The sequence below is a fragment of the Petaurus breviceps genome, unplaced genomic scaffold (genome assembly GCF_028583685.1).
Source record: "Petaurus breviceps papuanus isolate PSGF00001 unplaced genomic scaffold, PetGlider_PUasm1.0 185, whole genome shotgun sequence".
Taxonomy (NCBI): Eukaryota; Metazoa; Chordata; class Mammalia; order Diprotodontia; family Petauridae; genus Petaurus; species Petaurus breviceps.
The window spans coordinates 36,704,073-36,722,315 of record NW_027185797.1 but is presented as its reverse complement, the minus strand read 5'-3'; the positions used below and the strand labels follow the sequence as shown (position 1 = coordinate 36,722,315).

At 40.8% G+C, this 18,243-nt stretch overlaps 1 protein-coding gene across 1 annotated transcript; it reads left to right on the top strand.

Annotated features, from left to right (window-relative positions):
- The first annotated feature begins 6,197 nt into the window (after nucleotides 1-6,197).
- LOC138161387 (olfactory receptor 10A7-like) lies at nucleotides 6,198-7,428 on the top strand. The gene has a single exon (XM_069088213.1). It carries the CDS (start codon nucleotides 6,445-6,447, stop codon nucleotides 7,426-7,428), a length of 984 nt encoding a protein of 327 aa, XP_068944314.1. The 5' UTR covers nucleotides 6,198-6,444.
- Nucleotides 7,429-18,243: the final 10,815 nt, after the last annotated feature.

Here is an 18,243-nt window from a genome sequence, read left to right as displayed (position 1 = left end):
GTTAGAAAACATTTTTTTCATCTTCTCCACACTATTCCTGGAATTTTCTTCCATCTCTGCTATTCTGTTTGGATCCCTCACTTCCTTCAAAGCTCAGCTCAAATGCTACCTTCCTACATGAATACCTGCTGCCACCACCAGGGGAGTAACTTTCCCCTCATCCTTTCTCCTTTCATTTCGCTTCTATTGGCCACAAATACTTAGATGAGATGGGAGGCATGAACTTCATTCATTCCCATGAGATGGAGAAAGAAAATCCTTACCATTGACCTTGCCTCTGTCTCCTAAAGTCCAAACAGGCCTCACCATTCAACACCATTCAGGCCCATGGAACTGTCATTTGGCCTACTGAGGAAACCCAGTGCTAGCCTTCTGCCAACCTCTGCACCACTGGGGCTTCTGGCCTTTCCATCCATCCTACAAGTGGACCTCCCTTTGTTTGGTCTCCCCAAGTTAATGCATAAGGTCCTGGAGAGCAGAGACTATCTCACTTTCTATTTGTGTCCTCAGCACTTAGCACAGTGATTAAGGATGCAGTAAGTTTTATAATAAGTGCTTGATAAATGCTTTTTCATTCATTCATTTTCCCCATATATATTCTCCCAAATTACTTTATATATATATATATATATATGACAATATTCATCTATTTATCTTTCTGTCTATCTGATAGATTAGATTAGATTACGCTCCACTCACAACCACCTTTCCCTAGTTTAGACCCTTAACACCTTTCACTTGGATTATCAACCATTCATTCAATCCACAAATATTTATTAAAAGCCTGCTATATGAGAGGTATATAAATATTTCTGTGTATAGGACACCCATATACATATATGTATGTGTTTCTATATATACACACAAATTTGACTGTGTGTATGCACACATACACATATGTGTGTATATACATACATGCACACATGGGTGTATATGACCCTAGTGCCTGACACATAGCAGTCACTTGATAAGGAACTGATGATCAATTCATTGATTGTTTAATCTTATGCTAATCACTTCCATCTGGGCCTTATTTTCTTCATATCAAATGAGAGAATTGAACTAAAAAGTATAAGTATTTATATGAGCTCTCAAATGGCACATATATGCATCTAGATAAAAAATATTTATTAAAAACTTTCTGCAATAGCTACTAAATTTATATATGTGTAATTGCTATATATGTAAAATACATTTGATATATATTTGTCATATATTTATGCACATAAATATAATATATAATGAAGTAGCTTTCATATTTTTAGTAAATATTTGTTGATTAATAATTCAAATGAGAGGTAATAAGGATGTAGACTTGGATAGTGGTCATTATGAGTAAAGTATGATGGTCTCACAGTTGGAAAGAGGGGACTGAGAAAAAATGAATGAATCTTAGTTGTCCATCTCCCTACACTATCTCCACTTGGGAACCAAAGAGAGAGAAGGGTAATGAGCTAATTTTCCCTATTGACTGGGTCCTGTGGGGAGCGATCCTGGCATCTCAGTCCTAATAGCTACAGCCAGACATTGAAATTCCTTCCTCATGCACCCAGGCAACCCCAAGACTGGATGAAAACCCAAGGTAGGTCTGATTATTCCTCTTTAGTGAGATCATAATTGGAATCAGAGAATTTCTGTCCAGTCAGTGTGGTGCAGAGAAAGATTACTAGAGCTACAGTCAGGAAACCTGGGCTCACATTATGGATCTGACACAGCTGCATGGCCATGGGTCAATCACTTTAACTCCCAGTGTCTCACTTTCTACCTTAACAAATCAGGGATAATAATACTACACTACCCATTTGATGAACTTCTGAGAAAGCATATGCTTTGTAAACTTTGAGCACTAAATGGGTATGGAGAGTGTGTGAATTATTATTCAGGGAGAAAGGAAAATGAAGTAAACTGATTGCTATTCTGCACATGAGGATACTTGACTTTGTCCTGCCTCACTGTTAGGGAATGTATCTAGACTAGCTTATATTTCCATTGGAAAGAAACATGCTGTGCTCAAGTGAGCATGAATGGACCTTGGAGTAAGAAGGCATGAGTCCAAGTCCTTACTGTTTGTCAGACTTTGGGGAAAGTCACCTGATTTATCTGAGCCCTAGTTTCCTCATTTGTCAAATGGGGATAAATTCATCTCACATTACTGTTGTGAGGCAAAGAATTGGTAAAACTTTAAATGCCCTAGAAGTGTTAGATATTTTTATGTTTTCTCATTGGTCAGATGGTGAAAATGGCAATGTTATTATCACTAGAGAGATGGACTCAAAATGATAGATAGACGGATTGATGGATGGATAGGTAGATCGATGGATAAACAGATGACAGAAAAATGGATGAGTAGATAGAGGAATAGAGATAGATAGATTACTGTTGTTGTTTCCATCATTTTTCAGTCATGTCTGACTCTTTGTGACCTCATTTGGAATTTGTTCAACAAGGATACTGGAGTGCTTTGCTATTCTCCAGCTCATTTTACGGATAAGGAAACTGAGGCAAACAGGGTTAAGTGACTTTTTCAGGGTCACACAGCTAGTATCTGAAGAAGTCAGGAAGATGACTCTTCCTGATTCCAGACCTGATACTTGAGCCATTGGGTCACTCAGCTGCCCCAGATGAATGACTAGATAGGTAGACAGACATATAGACAAAAGGATAGGTAGGTAGAGGAATAGATGGTAGATAAATGAATAGATAGATAGGCAGATAGGCAGATAGAGATACATAGAGAGATAGATAGACACACAGACATATATAGAGATAGATAAATAGATGGATGGATGGACAGACAGACACAGATAGAGAGATAGATACATAAGTGGTTAGGTAGATGGATGAGTAGGTGATAAATTCATGGATGGATAGATAGATGGACAGGGATAGATGACAGAAAGAACATTTATTGTCTTAAGGGCTTACAATGTGATGGATACTGTGCTAAGTGTTAGGGATACATATAAAAGCAAAGAAGACAGTTCTTGTTTAATAGGAGTTTACACTCCATTAGAAGAAGGCAGCACATAAAGGAGATGAAGGGGAAGAGTAATTCGCATTTATATAGAATTTTATGGTTTTCAAAGAGCTTTATATGTTTATCTTATTTGCTTCTCACATCAACCTTGTAAAATACACAATATTCTCTTCATTTTACAGATGAGAAAAACAAGGGTAGGAGGGATTTGCTGTGGGTACCACAGCTGCTAAATGTCTAAGGTATGATTTGAACTCAGGTTTTCCTGACTCAGGTCCCATGTTCTAACCACTACACCACCAAGAAGCCACCTGAGTTGGGGATGAGGGGACTGAGGGCAGGGGGACGGTTAGAAATGGGATGGAGTCCTGGTTCCTAGCCAGAGAACCAGAAGGCTTCCCTCTCACAGTTGGAGGAAGCCAGGAGCAGAGCAATCATGTTCAGAGGGGAGAAGATGGTATTATTATCATTCATTCAGTCAATTCTTGTTCCCTGGTCAGAACTCGGGGCCAGGAGAGTTAGGGTTATGGTTTTTATCCTCATCATAAAGGTCAGGAGGTTTAGCTCTGCCTGTGCTCACCACTCACCAAGAGTCTTACCAACTGTGCTTTTGGTCACAAGTGGTGAGTGTGTAAGGAAGACTGTGGCCCAGAGTAATGGCACATATTTGTCCTAAATAAGAGAAGTATTGGCAGACCATGATCACTGTTTCTGGAATTGAGAGAATTGATCTTCTCTTAGAATATGGATTTGGCTCATTCTGTCTGACCTCTTGGATAGAAATAATAGCAGTGATTGGCAGCCAAGGGTGGCAGCCAAGGGTGGCAGCCAAGGGTGGCAGCCAAGGGTGGCAGCTAAGGGTGGCAGCCAAGGGTGGCAGCCAAGGGGTCTAGGGAAAAGAGCCAGAAAGTTAGAGGCAGATGCTGGGTCTCCCAATCTTGGTAGTGCTTCCTCTGAAATCTCTGATGATTCCTCATCCTTATCAATGGACTAGACAAGGTGCTTTCTGTCATTCTTTCCTGATCTATGTTATACAGTCCTATATAAGGAAGCACATTTTGATTTTCTGTAAGGTGGAAGTTCTTAATAATTAGAGCTTTATGGGAGTGAGTTATACATCATTGAAAATATTTGAGCAGAAAGGAAAGAACCAAGTATTTATTAAGTCCTACTAGGCAGCTAGCTGGTGTAGTGGAGAGAGCTCTGTGCCTGGAATCAGGAAAACCTGAGTTTAAATCTGGCCTTACTCAATAGCTGGGCAAGTCACTTAATCCCATTTGCCTCAGTTTCCTCACCTGTAAAATGAGCTGGAGAAAGAAACGGCAAAGGACTCCAGTTTCTTTGCCAAGAGAACCCCAAATGGGGTCACGGAGAGTCAGACAGAAGAAAAACAACTGAACAACAAATGTCCCAGGCACGGTGGTAAGTGTTTTACAAACATTATCATCTCTTTGGATCTGAGTTCACCTCAAGCATGTGAGGAAGACATAATTATGATACCCATTTTACAGTTGAGGAAGCAGGCAGACAGCATTTACGTAGCAATCAAGACAGGCAAGCAAGGAAGGCAAGAAAGAAGGCAAGAATGAAATGAGCATTTATTAAGCACCTATTATATTCCAGGCACTATGCTAAGCACTTTACAATTATTATCTTATTTGATCCTTACAACAACACTGGCCGGAAGGTACTATTACCCCTGTTTTACTGTTGAAGAAACTAAGGCAAACAGGGTTAAATGACTTGCCCAGGATCACACAGCTAGCTAGTAATGGTTTAAGGTTGGATTTGAACTGAGGTCTTCCTGACTCCAGGCCCATCTCTTCAGAGGAAGTGATTAATATTAATGCTCCCATGTTAGAGTTGAGGAAACTGAGGCAGACAAAGGTTAAATAATTTTCTCAGCTAGCCAAGGTCTGAGATGGATTTGAACTCTGGTCTTTCTTCCTGACTGCATGCCCACCATTCTAGTCACTGCTACCTTAGCTGTCCCCTTGTGGATGGCCATAGAGGACCTTGCTTCAAGCTAGAGGTTGAACTAGGTGACCCCTGAGCACCCGTTCACGCTCCAAGATTCTGTGATTTTTTTTCAACAATTATGCGTTGCCTCTCCATCATTCCTGGGGAAGCAGAGATAGGCTGCCCAAGACTCAGCACCACCATATGCATTTTCACCTCTTTATAAGTTGTCCCCCTCCCCATTCCATCTTCCCTCTTGCCACTGGATCATATGTTGAATAGCCTTGTAAGGAGAGACCCTTTGAGCTGAGCTAAGATGCTCCTGATATGATCCACATGCCAGTGATGTTGCAAGAACATCAATGAAGAAAAGACTGAGACTGATGAAATCACAGATCTCTGGAGCATTATAGTGTGATGCTGAGTCTGGAGAGTATCCAGGGAAACACCATGAGATAATCCAGAGATAGAGATGCAGGGAACATGGGTAAGAGAACTTTTAGATGCAGGAGCCATGAAGACTGCTGGGTGCAGGAGGGAGATGTGAAAATATCAACAATTTCATGCCATTTCCCAAGCGTTTCTTGAGGTCTTCTACATGTAAGGCACTCTGCTGGGTGCTGGGGTTACAAAAGTGCCATGAATCCACTCCAAAAGCTTATATTCTATTAGGGTTGGGAATATGACACACGCTGTTGCTATTCAGTCATGTCCAACGCTTTATGACCCTATTTGGAGTTTTCTTGGCAAAGAACCTGGAGGGATTTTCCATTTTCTGCTCATTTTACATATGAGGCAACTGAGGCAAACAGGGTGAAGTGAGTTACCCAAGGTCACATAGCCTGTAAATGTGTGAGGTCACATTTGCACCCACAACTTCCTGTTTCCAGGCCTAGTGCTCTATCCACCGAGTCACATAGCTGCCCCTATATCTGGTATAATTTCTGGGAAGGATGTATAGTCAATGGTAGCATTAGCTGATGTTTGTACAGGTCTCTAAGGTTTGTGAAGCATTCAACATTCAGCATGTCACTCGATCCTCACCATAACCCTGTGATGTAGGTCAGAGGATCACTGGCTTACAGATTTAGGGTTAGAAGGGATCCTAGAGGTCATTAAATTCAACCCCCTCATTTCACAAGAGAGTTAACAGAGGTTCAGGGAGGTGAGGTGACTGGCCTAGAGTCACACAGCTTGTGACTGAAGCAGGATGTGAACCCCGTGTTGACTTCCTGACTCCACTGATTGATCCTTTCTACTACATTGCCCATTATACAAACAGGGAAACTGAGTCACAGAAAGGATATATGACCTTCCCATGGTCACCCACATAACAAGTATCAGAAGCAGGATCCAATTCCATTCTATGCTTTGAATTTTTCTGATATGGAAGGACAAATGTCTACTGCTTTTAGTTGGCTTTTATGTACTTGTGTATGTACACATTCACATGTGTATATTATAATTTTTAGCTCATTATTTCCCCTTCAGGCAGTGCCTCCTCAAACATGTCCAGTCCCTGGGCACTGATGCATCCCAAAGACCCCACTGAGAGCATGACTGGGGGGAACCAGACTTCTGTCATCGAGTTTGTCCTCTTGGGTTTTTCCCATGTTCCCAGGCTGACATCAATTCTCTTTGTGCTGTTTCTGGGGATGTTCCTGATCACGATGCTGGGAAATGGTCTCATTGTGCTCTTGACTCTGGTGGACACTGCCCTCCACACACCTATGTATTTCTTCCTCCGGAACCTGGCCCTGGTGGAGATCTGCTTCTCTTTGGACATTGTGCCCAGGATGCTGGAAAGCCTGGTGTCTGGAAGGGGCATCTCCCTGGTGGCCTGTGCTCTCCAGCTCTTTCTCATTCTGTCCTGTGTCACATCAGAGTGTTTCCTTTTGACAGTGATGGCCTATGACCGCTACGTGGCCATCTGCCACCCCCTGCACTATGGGGTCCTCATGAACCAGAGGCTCTGCCTCTTTCTGGCAGTGGCATGCTGGGTGGCAGGCATCCCAGTATCCCTGCTGTTCACCATTTGGCTCTTCCGCTTCCCATTTTGTGGACCCCGAGGGGTTCGCCACTTCCTCTGTGATGTGGCGCCACTCCTGAGGCTGGTGTGTGCTGACACGTCCGTCTTCGAGGCCTACATCCGGGTAGCGACGGTTCTTGTCCTAATGGTGCCTTTCTTCCTCATCACCGGGTCCTACGGCCGCGTGCTCGTTGCTGTTGTACGAATGCCCTCGGCCACTGGGCGCCACAAGGCCCTCTCCACCTGTGCGGCCCATTTTGTTGTTGTGACTCTATTCTATGGCACAGCTTGTGTCATCCACCTCCAGCCCAAGTCCAGCTACTCTCCCGAGAGCAAGCAAGTTGTGTCCTTGTCCTATACCCTCGTCACTCCCATGCTCAACCCCATCATCTACAGCCTGAGGAACAAAGAGGTGAAAGCTGCCCTCGGGAGGGTGTTGGGAAAAAGGGGGGTACTCAGATGACTTGAAATCCATTGTATGTTATTGGTTATAACTAAGATGAAGGGGAGTGGGGCCACAAGAGGCCATGGGCAATGTGATTGCTTTCCAGGATCATCACTGAATCAGAGACTTCTAAAGGAGGGTGGAACCAGGGAAAATTGAGTCCAATCCCAATCCTGAAGTGACTACCTTCTGCAGCATCCCAAAGATTTGGTCAGATAGTCTCCACTGGAAGACTTGTTATGATTTGGAACTCACCATTCCTTGTATTAATATCAGACCTGACTCTTGTATTGGAGACTTTCCCAACAAGAAGGGTCCAGAATCGCCTTAGAACGTCTCGTTTCATTGGTTCATTTACTACATCCCAAAACGTTTGGAGGAATCATTGACTGAAACCTCTCTCACCAGAGTAATTTCTAGTGGAGTATAGTAACAACTGTGGAAAATGTATTTGTACTGATGCCCCCTCCTCCTTGCAAGAATACAAGCCACACAAATGGACACAGATAAGTTTTATTGAAAGTTTAATGACCACAAACCAGAATTCCCAACAGAGCTCCCATATGAACCTCCATTCAAACAAAACATTTCATGTGGTCAGATTGGACCAGTCACTTTCTTTCATCCTCAGATTGTTTCTGCTACAGATTTATTGCTTCACAGAAATTGTTCAGGAAACAAGATTCCCAGTCCTCTCAAGGAAGTCCCACTTACTAACACTAGGCTCAGATTCATTGGTCAAAATGTCCATGTTCTTTGTCCCTCAGGCTCCCAGGAGAGCTGTGCTCCCGCCCTCATTTGGTCTCAGCCTGACAAGGCACTTCCTTAATCATCTCTCAGATTCCAGGGGCTCTTTCTGAAGCATATAGTGAGATCTTTCCAATAACAATAGCATGCAAACAGTTACATATAAGGGGGGAGGGAATGAATCAGGCAAATTGAGGGTTCTTTTTCTGTGCAACTGGGGTGAAAGAGAGAAGAAATAATATTCTTGATACTGGCTAGACATGAAACCCTAGAATTACAAGATTTGAAATGAATACAACAAGCAGCCAGCTGTAAGGTACTTAAGCTGTCCTGTGTCAAACACTGTTTTGACAGTCTGGTGAAGTCTATGGACCCTTTCTGAGAATAAGGTTAAATGTTTAAAATCACATACACACATTAATCAAATCAAAATTCAGGATTGCAAAGGAAACCAATTATATTGAAATATAATTACCAAATAATAATAACAAAAAATCAATTTGATTGGTCATTTCACATGACCACTAATAGCTCTTACCACCTGCACTATTTATACAGCCTTCTAATTGGTGTCCTTGAATCCAGACTTTCCTCTACTGAATCCATTCTTCATGCCCTTGTCAAATTGATGTTCCAGGAGTACGATTCTGATCATGTTGAAGAAGGTTCAGTGGTTCCTTCTTGCCTCTGGTCAAGCAGCTAGTTAATCAGTAAACTTTTATTAAGGAACTAACAGTGTCAGGCACTATGCCAAGCACTGGGGATACAAAAAGAGATAAAGACAGGCCCTGGCTTAAAGGAGCTCACAATCTAATGGGGAGACAGCAAACAAACGAATATGTACAAACAAGCTATGCACAGGATAAATAGGAAATAATGAACATAGAGAAAGCAGTAGCATTTAGAGGGCTTAGGATAGGCTTCCTGTAAGCGATGGGATATTAGTTGGGACTTAGAGGAAGCCAGGGAAGCCAGTGGATAGAGATGGGGGGGGGGGAGCATTCCAGGCTGAGGGAACAAAGAAACGCCTGGAGCTGAGAAATGGGGTGTGTTGTGTGTGAAACAGACAGAAGGTCAGGCTCACTGGATCAAATCGTATGTGTAGAGGAGAAGGTGTAAAAGGGCTGGAAATGTGGGAGGGGGCTGTGTGATGAAGGGCTTTGAACACCAAAGAGAACATTTTGTATTTGAATTTCAGCTTACTGTGTACATGTCATTTCTCTGTAAGCTTCTTGAGGGTGGAAACCTGTTTCACTTTTGGTGTAAGATATAAGGGATCAAGACATGACCTTGAAACTCGTAAGATTTGGATTCAAGGCAAGTCTCAGACACATTCTGGCTGTGTGATCCTGAACAAGTGCTTCTCTTCTAAATGTCCTAGGAAAAGTTTTTCACAATCCAAGATTTATCATTATTTTTTAACAGTCCCTTATGCTGTGAATTTGTAGGGGATTGGTTCCAACCACTCAGGTTCCTTGACACTGGTTCTCACAAAGTGTGCTTCTCTGGTGGAGAGGCTGGTGTTTCAATTGAACCCAAGTGCCTTCTTCGTTGGCTTCCTTCTTCTGATCATTTTCTTTTATGCACTTCAGGAAGCTATCTCTGCTCTTGGAGTGCTTAATATGCTCAATACACACATTAATTTTCTTGGCTAGAATCTTTCCCTTAACTTGTTTGTTTACAACAATGCCTACAGCATGCTGAGTAATGTTATAGATCCATCCAGCCTTGCCATGGTAACATTTGTTGGTCATTCCTTAATGAATTGTGCCCATACCCTTGATATCACCTTTCTTGTATATTGTCATATATGTAGCCAAAGAGACAGCACCATGTTTTCAAAAGGGCCGAGAAAACATGTATTGTGTCCCTCTCCTCTCCTTTTCCCTTTTGTGTTCGTCATTTTGGCAACTTACTAGAATATGATGGAGCTGGCAGAAAAAAAGCTAGGAAACTCTTTAAGATGACAATTCGCAGTGAAGGTGCCTGCATGAATTTGTAAAAGTCCCCTCACTTGGGAGACCAAGAATTTTTGGCCTAGCGTGATGGGTTGAAAGATGGAATGACTAAGAAAGCAAATATTTGAGCTTCTGAGAATTTCAATTTATTAAACAACGCATGCCACCTGACCAACAAATCAGGACCGCTTACCTTTCTCAGCTTTGGCATGGGACCCCAAATACAGGGAGAGGCAGACTTCTATACATTAAAAACAATTTGTCAAATAAGAACCATCAATTAAAAGGAAACAAAACAACATTACACAATCTGATTTCTAATTCAATGAAAGATTAGCAACTTTCCAAGTTGGAAAGGGGAGAGCTAACAAGCGCAATTCCCTGAAATCAGAAAAAAAGACATGGCCCACCCATCACAAGAGCCTGTAAACAATTAAAAGAACATGAAAACAATAACTGATTAACTAGTAAAGGGTCAGTTTTCAGATAAGACATGGGTTTCTTGAGATGTACACTGGTGAGATAATTCCCCGTATCAGTGTTTGGATATGGCCAGGTTTCTGGTCAGCATAACCAAGGTCCTTAGTTAAGCATGTAAGCAATAGGGGAGGTGATCTAGCTTCCTGCGCACCCAGGGCTGGGTTCAACCAATGCAATAAAGCTTTTTTCCCAGTTCCCCCAATGGAATAAAATTTTCTCATAAGAAAGAATTTGAACTAGACTTATAATTGAACAGAAAGGTAATTGAACTAGGTCCAGAATTATTGCAAGATGGAGTTTGTCATTTCCCACAAATAACCACTCCTCTCACTCTCTTCAATATTTCCCAGTTCCTATGCTGTCCTGTTCTGTACTGTTCTATCCCTCTCTAATCCTATTCCTCTCCCTATTCCCAGTTCCTAACACAATGACTGGAACACCATTGCCACTTAATGAATGCTTATTAAATGTTGACTGTTCCCTAAGATCACACACCTAGCTAGTTATCTGTGAAGCTGAGACTCAAAGCTCTTGATTCCTAATTCTAGCACTTCCACACTCCACCATATTGTCTGAAGGGAGTCTTTTGACTTGTAAGGCATATGGGGTTTGGAATCTGTGTTTGAATCTTGACTCTTCTTCTCCACTCTGAATGTTATTTACCCATGACTGAAATTATTTCCTACTGAACTGCCCCCTGCCACATAAAATGGGAATATTGACTCATTGATTCTTGGATTTAGAGATGCAAGGAACCTTAGGGATCAACTACTCCACAATTCTCATTTTATAGATGAGGAAAATATGACCTTGAGAAGCTAAGACTTCTCCAAACCCTTAGCAAAGAACAAAGCTAGGATATGAATCTGGGTCCTCTGGTTGCAATTCAGTGGACATTATTTCATGCATTGTGGAGTGGAAGGGACTTAGACCTACCATGTAAAAATATGGATGATGATGATGATCATGATCATGATTTGGCTGAAATTTAGAACATTCTAAGACATGGATTGCTTGAGATGTACAATTGTGAGATCACTCCCTTCATCAGTCTTTGGATATGACCAAGTTTCTGGTCAACATAACCATGGTCCTTAGTTAAGGGTCTCTAAGCAATAGGGGAGGGGAGAGGGTCTTGCCTCCTGCACACACAGGACTGGGTTCAACCAATGCAATGAAGCTTTTTCCCAGTTCCCACAATTAAATAAAATTTTCTCATAAGATAGAATTTGAACTAGACTCATAATTGAGTTGAGCTAATCTAAAATATAAAGATGTATGATATATATATATACATCTATGAATAGATATACATACTTGAATATGTGTATATGTATTATGATAACATGCACACATATCTGTATAGATACACATGCATATATGTGCACATATACATACACGTGCATATAGATACTTGTATGCATACACATGTACATATGCATATATATTGTGCATATATATACATATATATATATATACTGTTTGATTTTTCATTCCTGTTATGTTTCAATTTTTGTTTCTAAGCTCAAAGAGTATGATATGAGAGAAGTTGAAAAGCAAATAGATACAAAGATGTCTTCCTCCCTGGTCTGAAATCCTCAGTAGTAGACATTCACCTCTTTGGGTAAAAGGATACTTATATAATTACATGATATTGGATCCAACAGGGCCCCATAATAATTTACAATATTTGGCTTGAGAAAGGCTCACGGTCTAAGATTTGGATGATGCAATTTTGGTTTTCAGATTACTGACTGTGGGACTCTGGGCCTTTTTCTGTCTGCCTGACAATTTGGTTTCAGAGAAGTGAGGACATTCAAATATTATTACCTTAGTAAAGGAAAAAAATGCCAAGTAAAAGTCACACAAGCCAAGAAATTTTACTTGTTTAAATAAAAGAAACAGTCAAACTATTTTGAACTTTTTCAATTCTATGTGTTATTAGCTGTTCATTTTCACATATTTAAAAGGGAAGTGCATCGAGTAGTAAAACTGACAGGAAAACTGACAAGGACATCACAACTCCGCGTTTTCTACAATTACATCCTCAAAGGGGGATGCCTGTATTCGAAAACATTTACCTCACAAGAGTTCTGATGGGTTGTCTTATCACTTCTCATTGTGAAAGCTGCTCCAAGATAAGCTTGGTCTTGTTACTTCTTTTCATCTTGGAGGACATAACCTACTAACTATTATCTGTAGGGACGTGGATTCATTGGTTAGAACATCCAGATGCTAAGGGAGCAGAGAATGGAGTCTTCTAGGATCACAGATTCAGAGCTGAAGTCTCCTTCCAGGATGTCTCATTCAAGCCCTTCATTTTATAGCTTGAAGCCCCAAGAGTTTATGGGACTTCTCTAATATTATCCTTGTAATAACTGGTAGAGGCAGATTTTTAATGCAGTTGGATTTTAATGCAGAATTAGACTCCTCCCATGGTATGATGTATTCTCCAATCTTGTAAAGATGGCACCAATGTAAGTCATCTTTAGTGGAGGGAGAGTTCTAAGATCTAAGCAGTATGATGAGGTTTCCTCATCTCCCCATTATCCATAGTAAAGTTATAGTGAATAAATCTTCGTCATGTCTGAATCTGAATATGAAAGAACCACCCCTTGTGTCAGCTAGTTCACACCAATAGAAATAATATCCCCAAATGGTTTACAGAATACTTATTCATTGTGAATATAAAACCGGATTCCCACTAATAGTACCCAAAGTATAATGTGAACTGGACTAATGGAGATCACTTTCTGTTCATGTAATATGCTCTATTTACATTCCCATCATTCCAGGGTGCCTTTTGAAAAAGGTACCAGAGATTGAGTCAACAGGCATTCTGTCATCCTTGAGAAGTCTGCTCTGAGGTATATGACTTGAAGATACTTGACTCAAAGGAACAGAGGAGATGATCTGGAATTCCACTTTGTCTTATTTATTCTCTTCTCTCTGGTTGGCAACAAGAGGGTGGCCCTTGGGCACTGTTCCAGGATTCTTTCCTATTGATTGTCCATATGTCTGGGGTCCTGTCTCCTGGATGTGCTTTAAGTGGATTTTGGCAGAAGAATGGAGGACTGCTTTGCAGTCATTCCTCTTCCTGTCTCTGCTGGTAGTTGGGAAGTCCATGTAGCCACACATTCAGACTGAGCCTGTTGGATCTAGGAATGTCATAATGGTTTGTCACTAACCAATAGATGGCACTACATATATATATATATATTTTTTTTTAGCATTTTAAAGTTTACAGAATGCTTAACATTTGTTATATGATTCTCACAACCACCCTGGGCAGAGGGTGCTATTATAAACTCCATTTTACATATTAGAAAACTGAAATTGAAAAAGGTCAAGCAATTTGCTCAGGATTGCCAAACAAATAAATGTGGGGGTTAGAATTTAAGTTCAGGTCTTCCCAACTTCAACTCCAACACTCAACCCACCTAAATACCACCCACTTTCTAGGGATAAAGATGTACCTTACATTTTTTGGATTATTGCTGAGGATTCTGTTTTTGTGTTGGAGAATCTGGTTCCTAAAAGACTTGAAGGTTTATTACTGAGTTAATAAATAACTGAATTAATAAAATAGCTGAACTAATTTTTTTAATGTTCTATTTGTCTATGTATCTGGTAATTCAACTGTTTCATTATGTCTAGGTTCATTATTGATTAGATAATCGCACCACATAATATATGTGCTGACTGGCCTCTTATGAGCAAAATTGTTTGTTTTATGGAGTTGGGTCTTCCTAGCATCCTACGTCCAGGGTCTAAAAGATTCCAGGGTGGAACTTGAGGGTGCATGAGGTTTATTAATAAGACCTTGGAGACTGCCTAGTCCAAATACTAATTTTATAGAGGAGAGAACCCATGGGAACAGCTTATGGCCACACTAATAAATGGCAGTATGATGATCTATCTGTCCTTGAAAACCTCTTTGCATCTGTCAACCTCAGTTTCCACCTCCAAGGAATGGGTGGACCCACAGTTGCATTATCTGCCTCCTTGGATAACTGTGTAAAAACCCCTTAAAACCCTGAGAAACCATTGCCGAACTCCCCTAGGCTTGCTGTCTTCATTCTCTCATGAATCTCCCACCCTCATTATGAGACTTCTGATACTACTTCTCAGAGGAATCAGCACTGCCCACAGTGACCAATCAATGATTTCTTATCTGCTCAATTCTTTTACCTATAATTTTCTCTCTGTTCATCTCTATCAGACCAAGGGTCACCTTCTGTATAACTTCTTCTCCCATCCCCACTCCCACTATTAGAAACCTATCTTGTATTTCTTTGAAAATATTTTGCTTATATGTATATACTAAAGAAGTTGAGTAATGCAGTGAACAGACTTGGGAAGACTGGTGGTGTGCTGAAGACAGCTCCCACTGGTATTAGAAAAACTGTTGAATTTTTGGTGTGAACATTGATGCGGTTGGGTAGATCCATGGTGTGCTGAAGACAGCTCCCACTGGGATCATAAAAGCTGATTGTTAAAATTTCAGTGTGAACTTTGATAGCTCACGAATTGGGAAAAGTTCAAATTCTTTTTATTTATTGTTTTGTAGGTTGTCTAGATTTAAGACAGTGGTGAAGAAAGTGTTAATGTGGACACACTTACCAGTACATCCTTTCAAAGACTTGAGTGTAAATTCTCTCTCAGACTCTTACTAGGTATGTGACCCTGGCAAAATTACTTAACCTTTCTTAGCCGCAGTTTCCTCATCTGTAAAATAGGAACACATACAGTACATACCTTATATATGGTTGTTGTGACAGTCAAATGAATTAATATATGTGAAGTATTTTTCAAACTTTAAAATGTTTCTTAAAGGCTTGCTGTTTCCCCCCAAGAGGACGGAAGCTCCTTAAAGACATACTTTCACTTTTCTATTTCTGTCCCTATGTGACCAGCTCCTTGTTAACTCCAGAATTAAGTATGAAATGATGTGTTTGGTTTCAAAGTTCTCCCTTCACAAAGTCCCTTCCCTTCCTGTCTAGCCAGTGTTCTTCACACTTCACTCCCCTCCATATATTCTGAGATCTAATGACACAGGCTTCATCGTTGTTCCTTTGGCAGCACACTCCATCTCCTGACCCTGGGCATATTCTCTGACTGTTTTCCAAGCCTGGACCCCTTTCTCTCATCATCTCCTGGCTTCCTTCCAGTTCTACCTACAACCCTACCTTCTACAGGGAGCTTTTCCCCATCCTTGCTAATATTAGTGCCTTTGCTCTGTTGATTCTCTCCATTTTCCCTTGTCTATAGGCTGTTAGTACATATGATTTCCATGGTGTCTCTCCCAATAGACTCTGAGTTCCTCAAGGGCAGGGCCTTTTGGGCTTTCCTTATATTCTCAGGGCTTAGCATAATGCCTAGTACATAGTAGTTGCTTAATAAATGCTTGATTGACTGGCATAGAGAAAGGAGTAAATACATTATTATTGATTAATCAATGACCTTTCTACCTCCTCATTCTTCATTATTCTGGGGGCAACTTTGGGTCAATCTCTTCCCAAAGTTATTCCTCATCCAAGACTTTATGAAGTACCTACATCTGAGCTGGGGACTGGGGATACAAAGTCAGAAAAAGAAATATTCCCTATCCTTAGGAGCTTGTTTCTTTCTGGAGGAATTACATGTGCCCAGAAGTAAATATCCAATATTTACAAAATCATTTCATGAAGACTTTGGAGGACAGAACACCAACAGCTGGAGAAATCAGGAAAGACCCCTTGTGGGAGGTGACGTAGATCAAAGTATTGAAGGAAACTAGGGTTTCTACCATCCTAGGCTTAGGGATGAAAGTGATACTGGGGAAGGTGAAGTGAGGAGGGAATGCATTCCTTGGCTAAACACCAGTGTAAGAGAGGAAAAGCTACATGGAATCATAGGATCATAGACTCAGTATTGAAAGGGCCGTCAGAGACCATCTACTCTAAGCCCTTAATTTTACAGATAAAGAAACTGAGACCTAGATGCATTAAATAACTTATCCAAAGCCACACAGGGAATATCAGGGGAATGATTTCAATCCAGGTCTCTGCTCTAAAGTCATTGCTTTTTCTACTCCCAGTCACAATATAAGGTAGAAACCAAATATGATGTGTTTCAGATGTTATACAGCATTTCTATTTGATCCTAGAAACCACAGGAAGCTAGTAAAATTTCTTGAGTGAGGAAATGATACGTTCATACCTATGTTTTTGGATTATCAATTTGGCAGCTGTGTGAGGCATGAATTGGGAAGGAGAGTGGTTGGATTCACTAAAAAGTATTAGGCAGCTATGTTAGTAATGGTTTCAGGAAGGAATGATGAGGGTCATAATTACAATGGTTGCTATATGTGTAGAGAGAAGAGGAAACATATGGGAGATGATGCAGAGATGGCTGTAATCGTATTTGGAAGCTGATGACCTGTGGGGGTGTGGGGATTGAGATAGAGTAAAGCACCAAACATGACTGAAAGATTGCAAACCTGAGTTTTTGGAAGAATGGTGATTCCTTTGACATAAATAGAGAAGTTAGGAGAAGGAGGGGTGGGTTTAGAAGGAAAGAAATTTTGTTCTGGATATGATGATGACTTAGAGATGCCTCTGGGATGTAGGAAATGTCCACTGGTAATTGGTGATTCATGATTCAAGTTTAGGGGATATACAAGGATGAGATGGGTAGACTTGGGAAATCCTCTGCATAGGGATGAGAGTTGATGAAATCATTGCAATATCATTCAAATAGAAGAAAACAGGGGTCTGTACCAAATCCTTTGTTTACAGCCACATATGAAGGCTGAGACATTAGGATGTAATCCTACAAAGGGTACTAAGAACAAGTGGTCACAGAGGTAAGAGAAGGACATCTCCCAGGTTACATTTCCTTCCTTGGCTTATATGATGTTATTCTTTCTTCCTTCTCCTCTTATACACCCAACCACTCCTTTACTATCTCTTTTGTTGCATCATCGTTTATTTACTGACCACTAGTCATGGTTATTTCCCAATGTTCTGACCTGTCCTGGCTCCTCTCTCTCCCTTCTCCTTTGATCGTCTCATTTACAATCATGGGTTCAATTTCAGTTCTATGTAGATGATTCCAATATCTATATATTAACCCTGTTGTTTCTCCAGAATTTTGGTTTCATATGTGTAGTTGTTTACTTGAAATCTTCACCAAACTGTTCCATCTGTGGAGATGGAAGTCTACGTCAAAGAAAACTTCATCTCAAGAAGGCTTTAAAAGTAGAAAAAAAAAAACCTATTTTTGCTTTCCTTTCTAACTTCCAACAGTTGTCCCTTGGCTTTCCTGACAGAGAGGAGAGGTTTTTCCCCCTCTCCCTACCCAATAGCAGCTGTTATGGCTCCTCAGACATGACAAATGAGCACATGTGCTTACCTAAGTGAGCCCAACGCTAACCCTGGCTCCTTCTTCCACTTTGGGTTCCTTTTTCTTAGCACAGGTAATCAAAGACCAATCTTGAGATAGATGTTTCCAGCACTGGCATCTAACTTGTGAGTTCAAGATGTCTAGAGTTAGTGGGTGCTTGCTGCAAGCCAGAGATGTTTTTTTTTTTTATTTTGCATGTACCCTCTTCTAGGAGAAGATTACTCCACCATAAATACCTGACTGACCAGAATATCTGGACCTT

Bases quoted from the DNA above. Each gene is read 5' to 3' on its own strand.
- LOC138161387 (XM_069088213.1), top strand. From the start codon at position 6,445: ATGTCCAGTCCCTGGGCACTGATGCATCCCAAAGACCCCACTGAGAGC.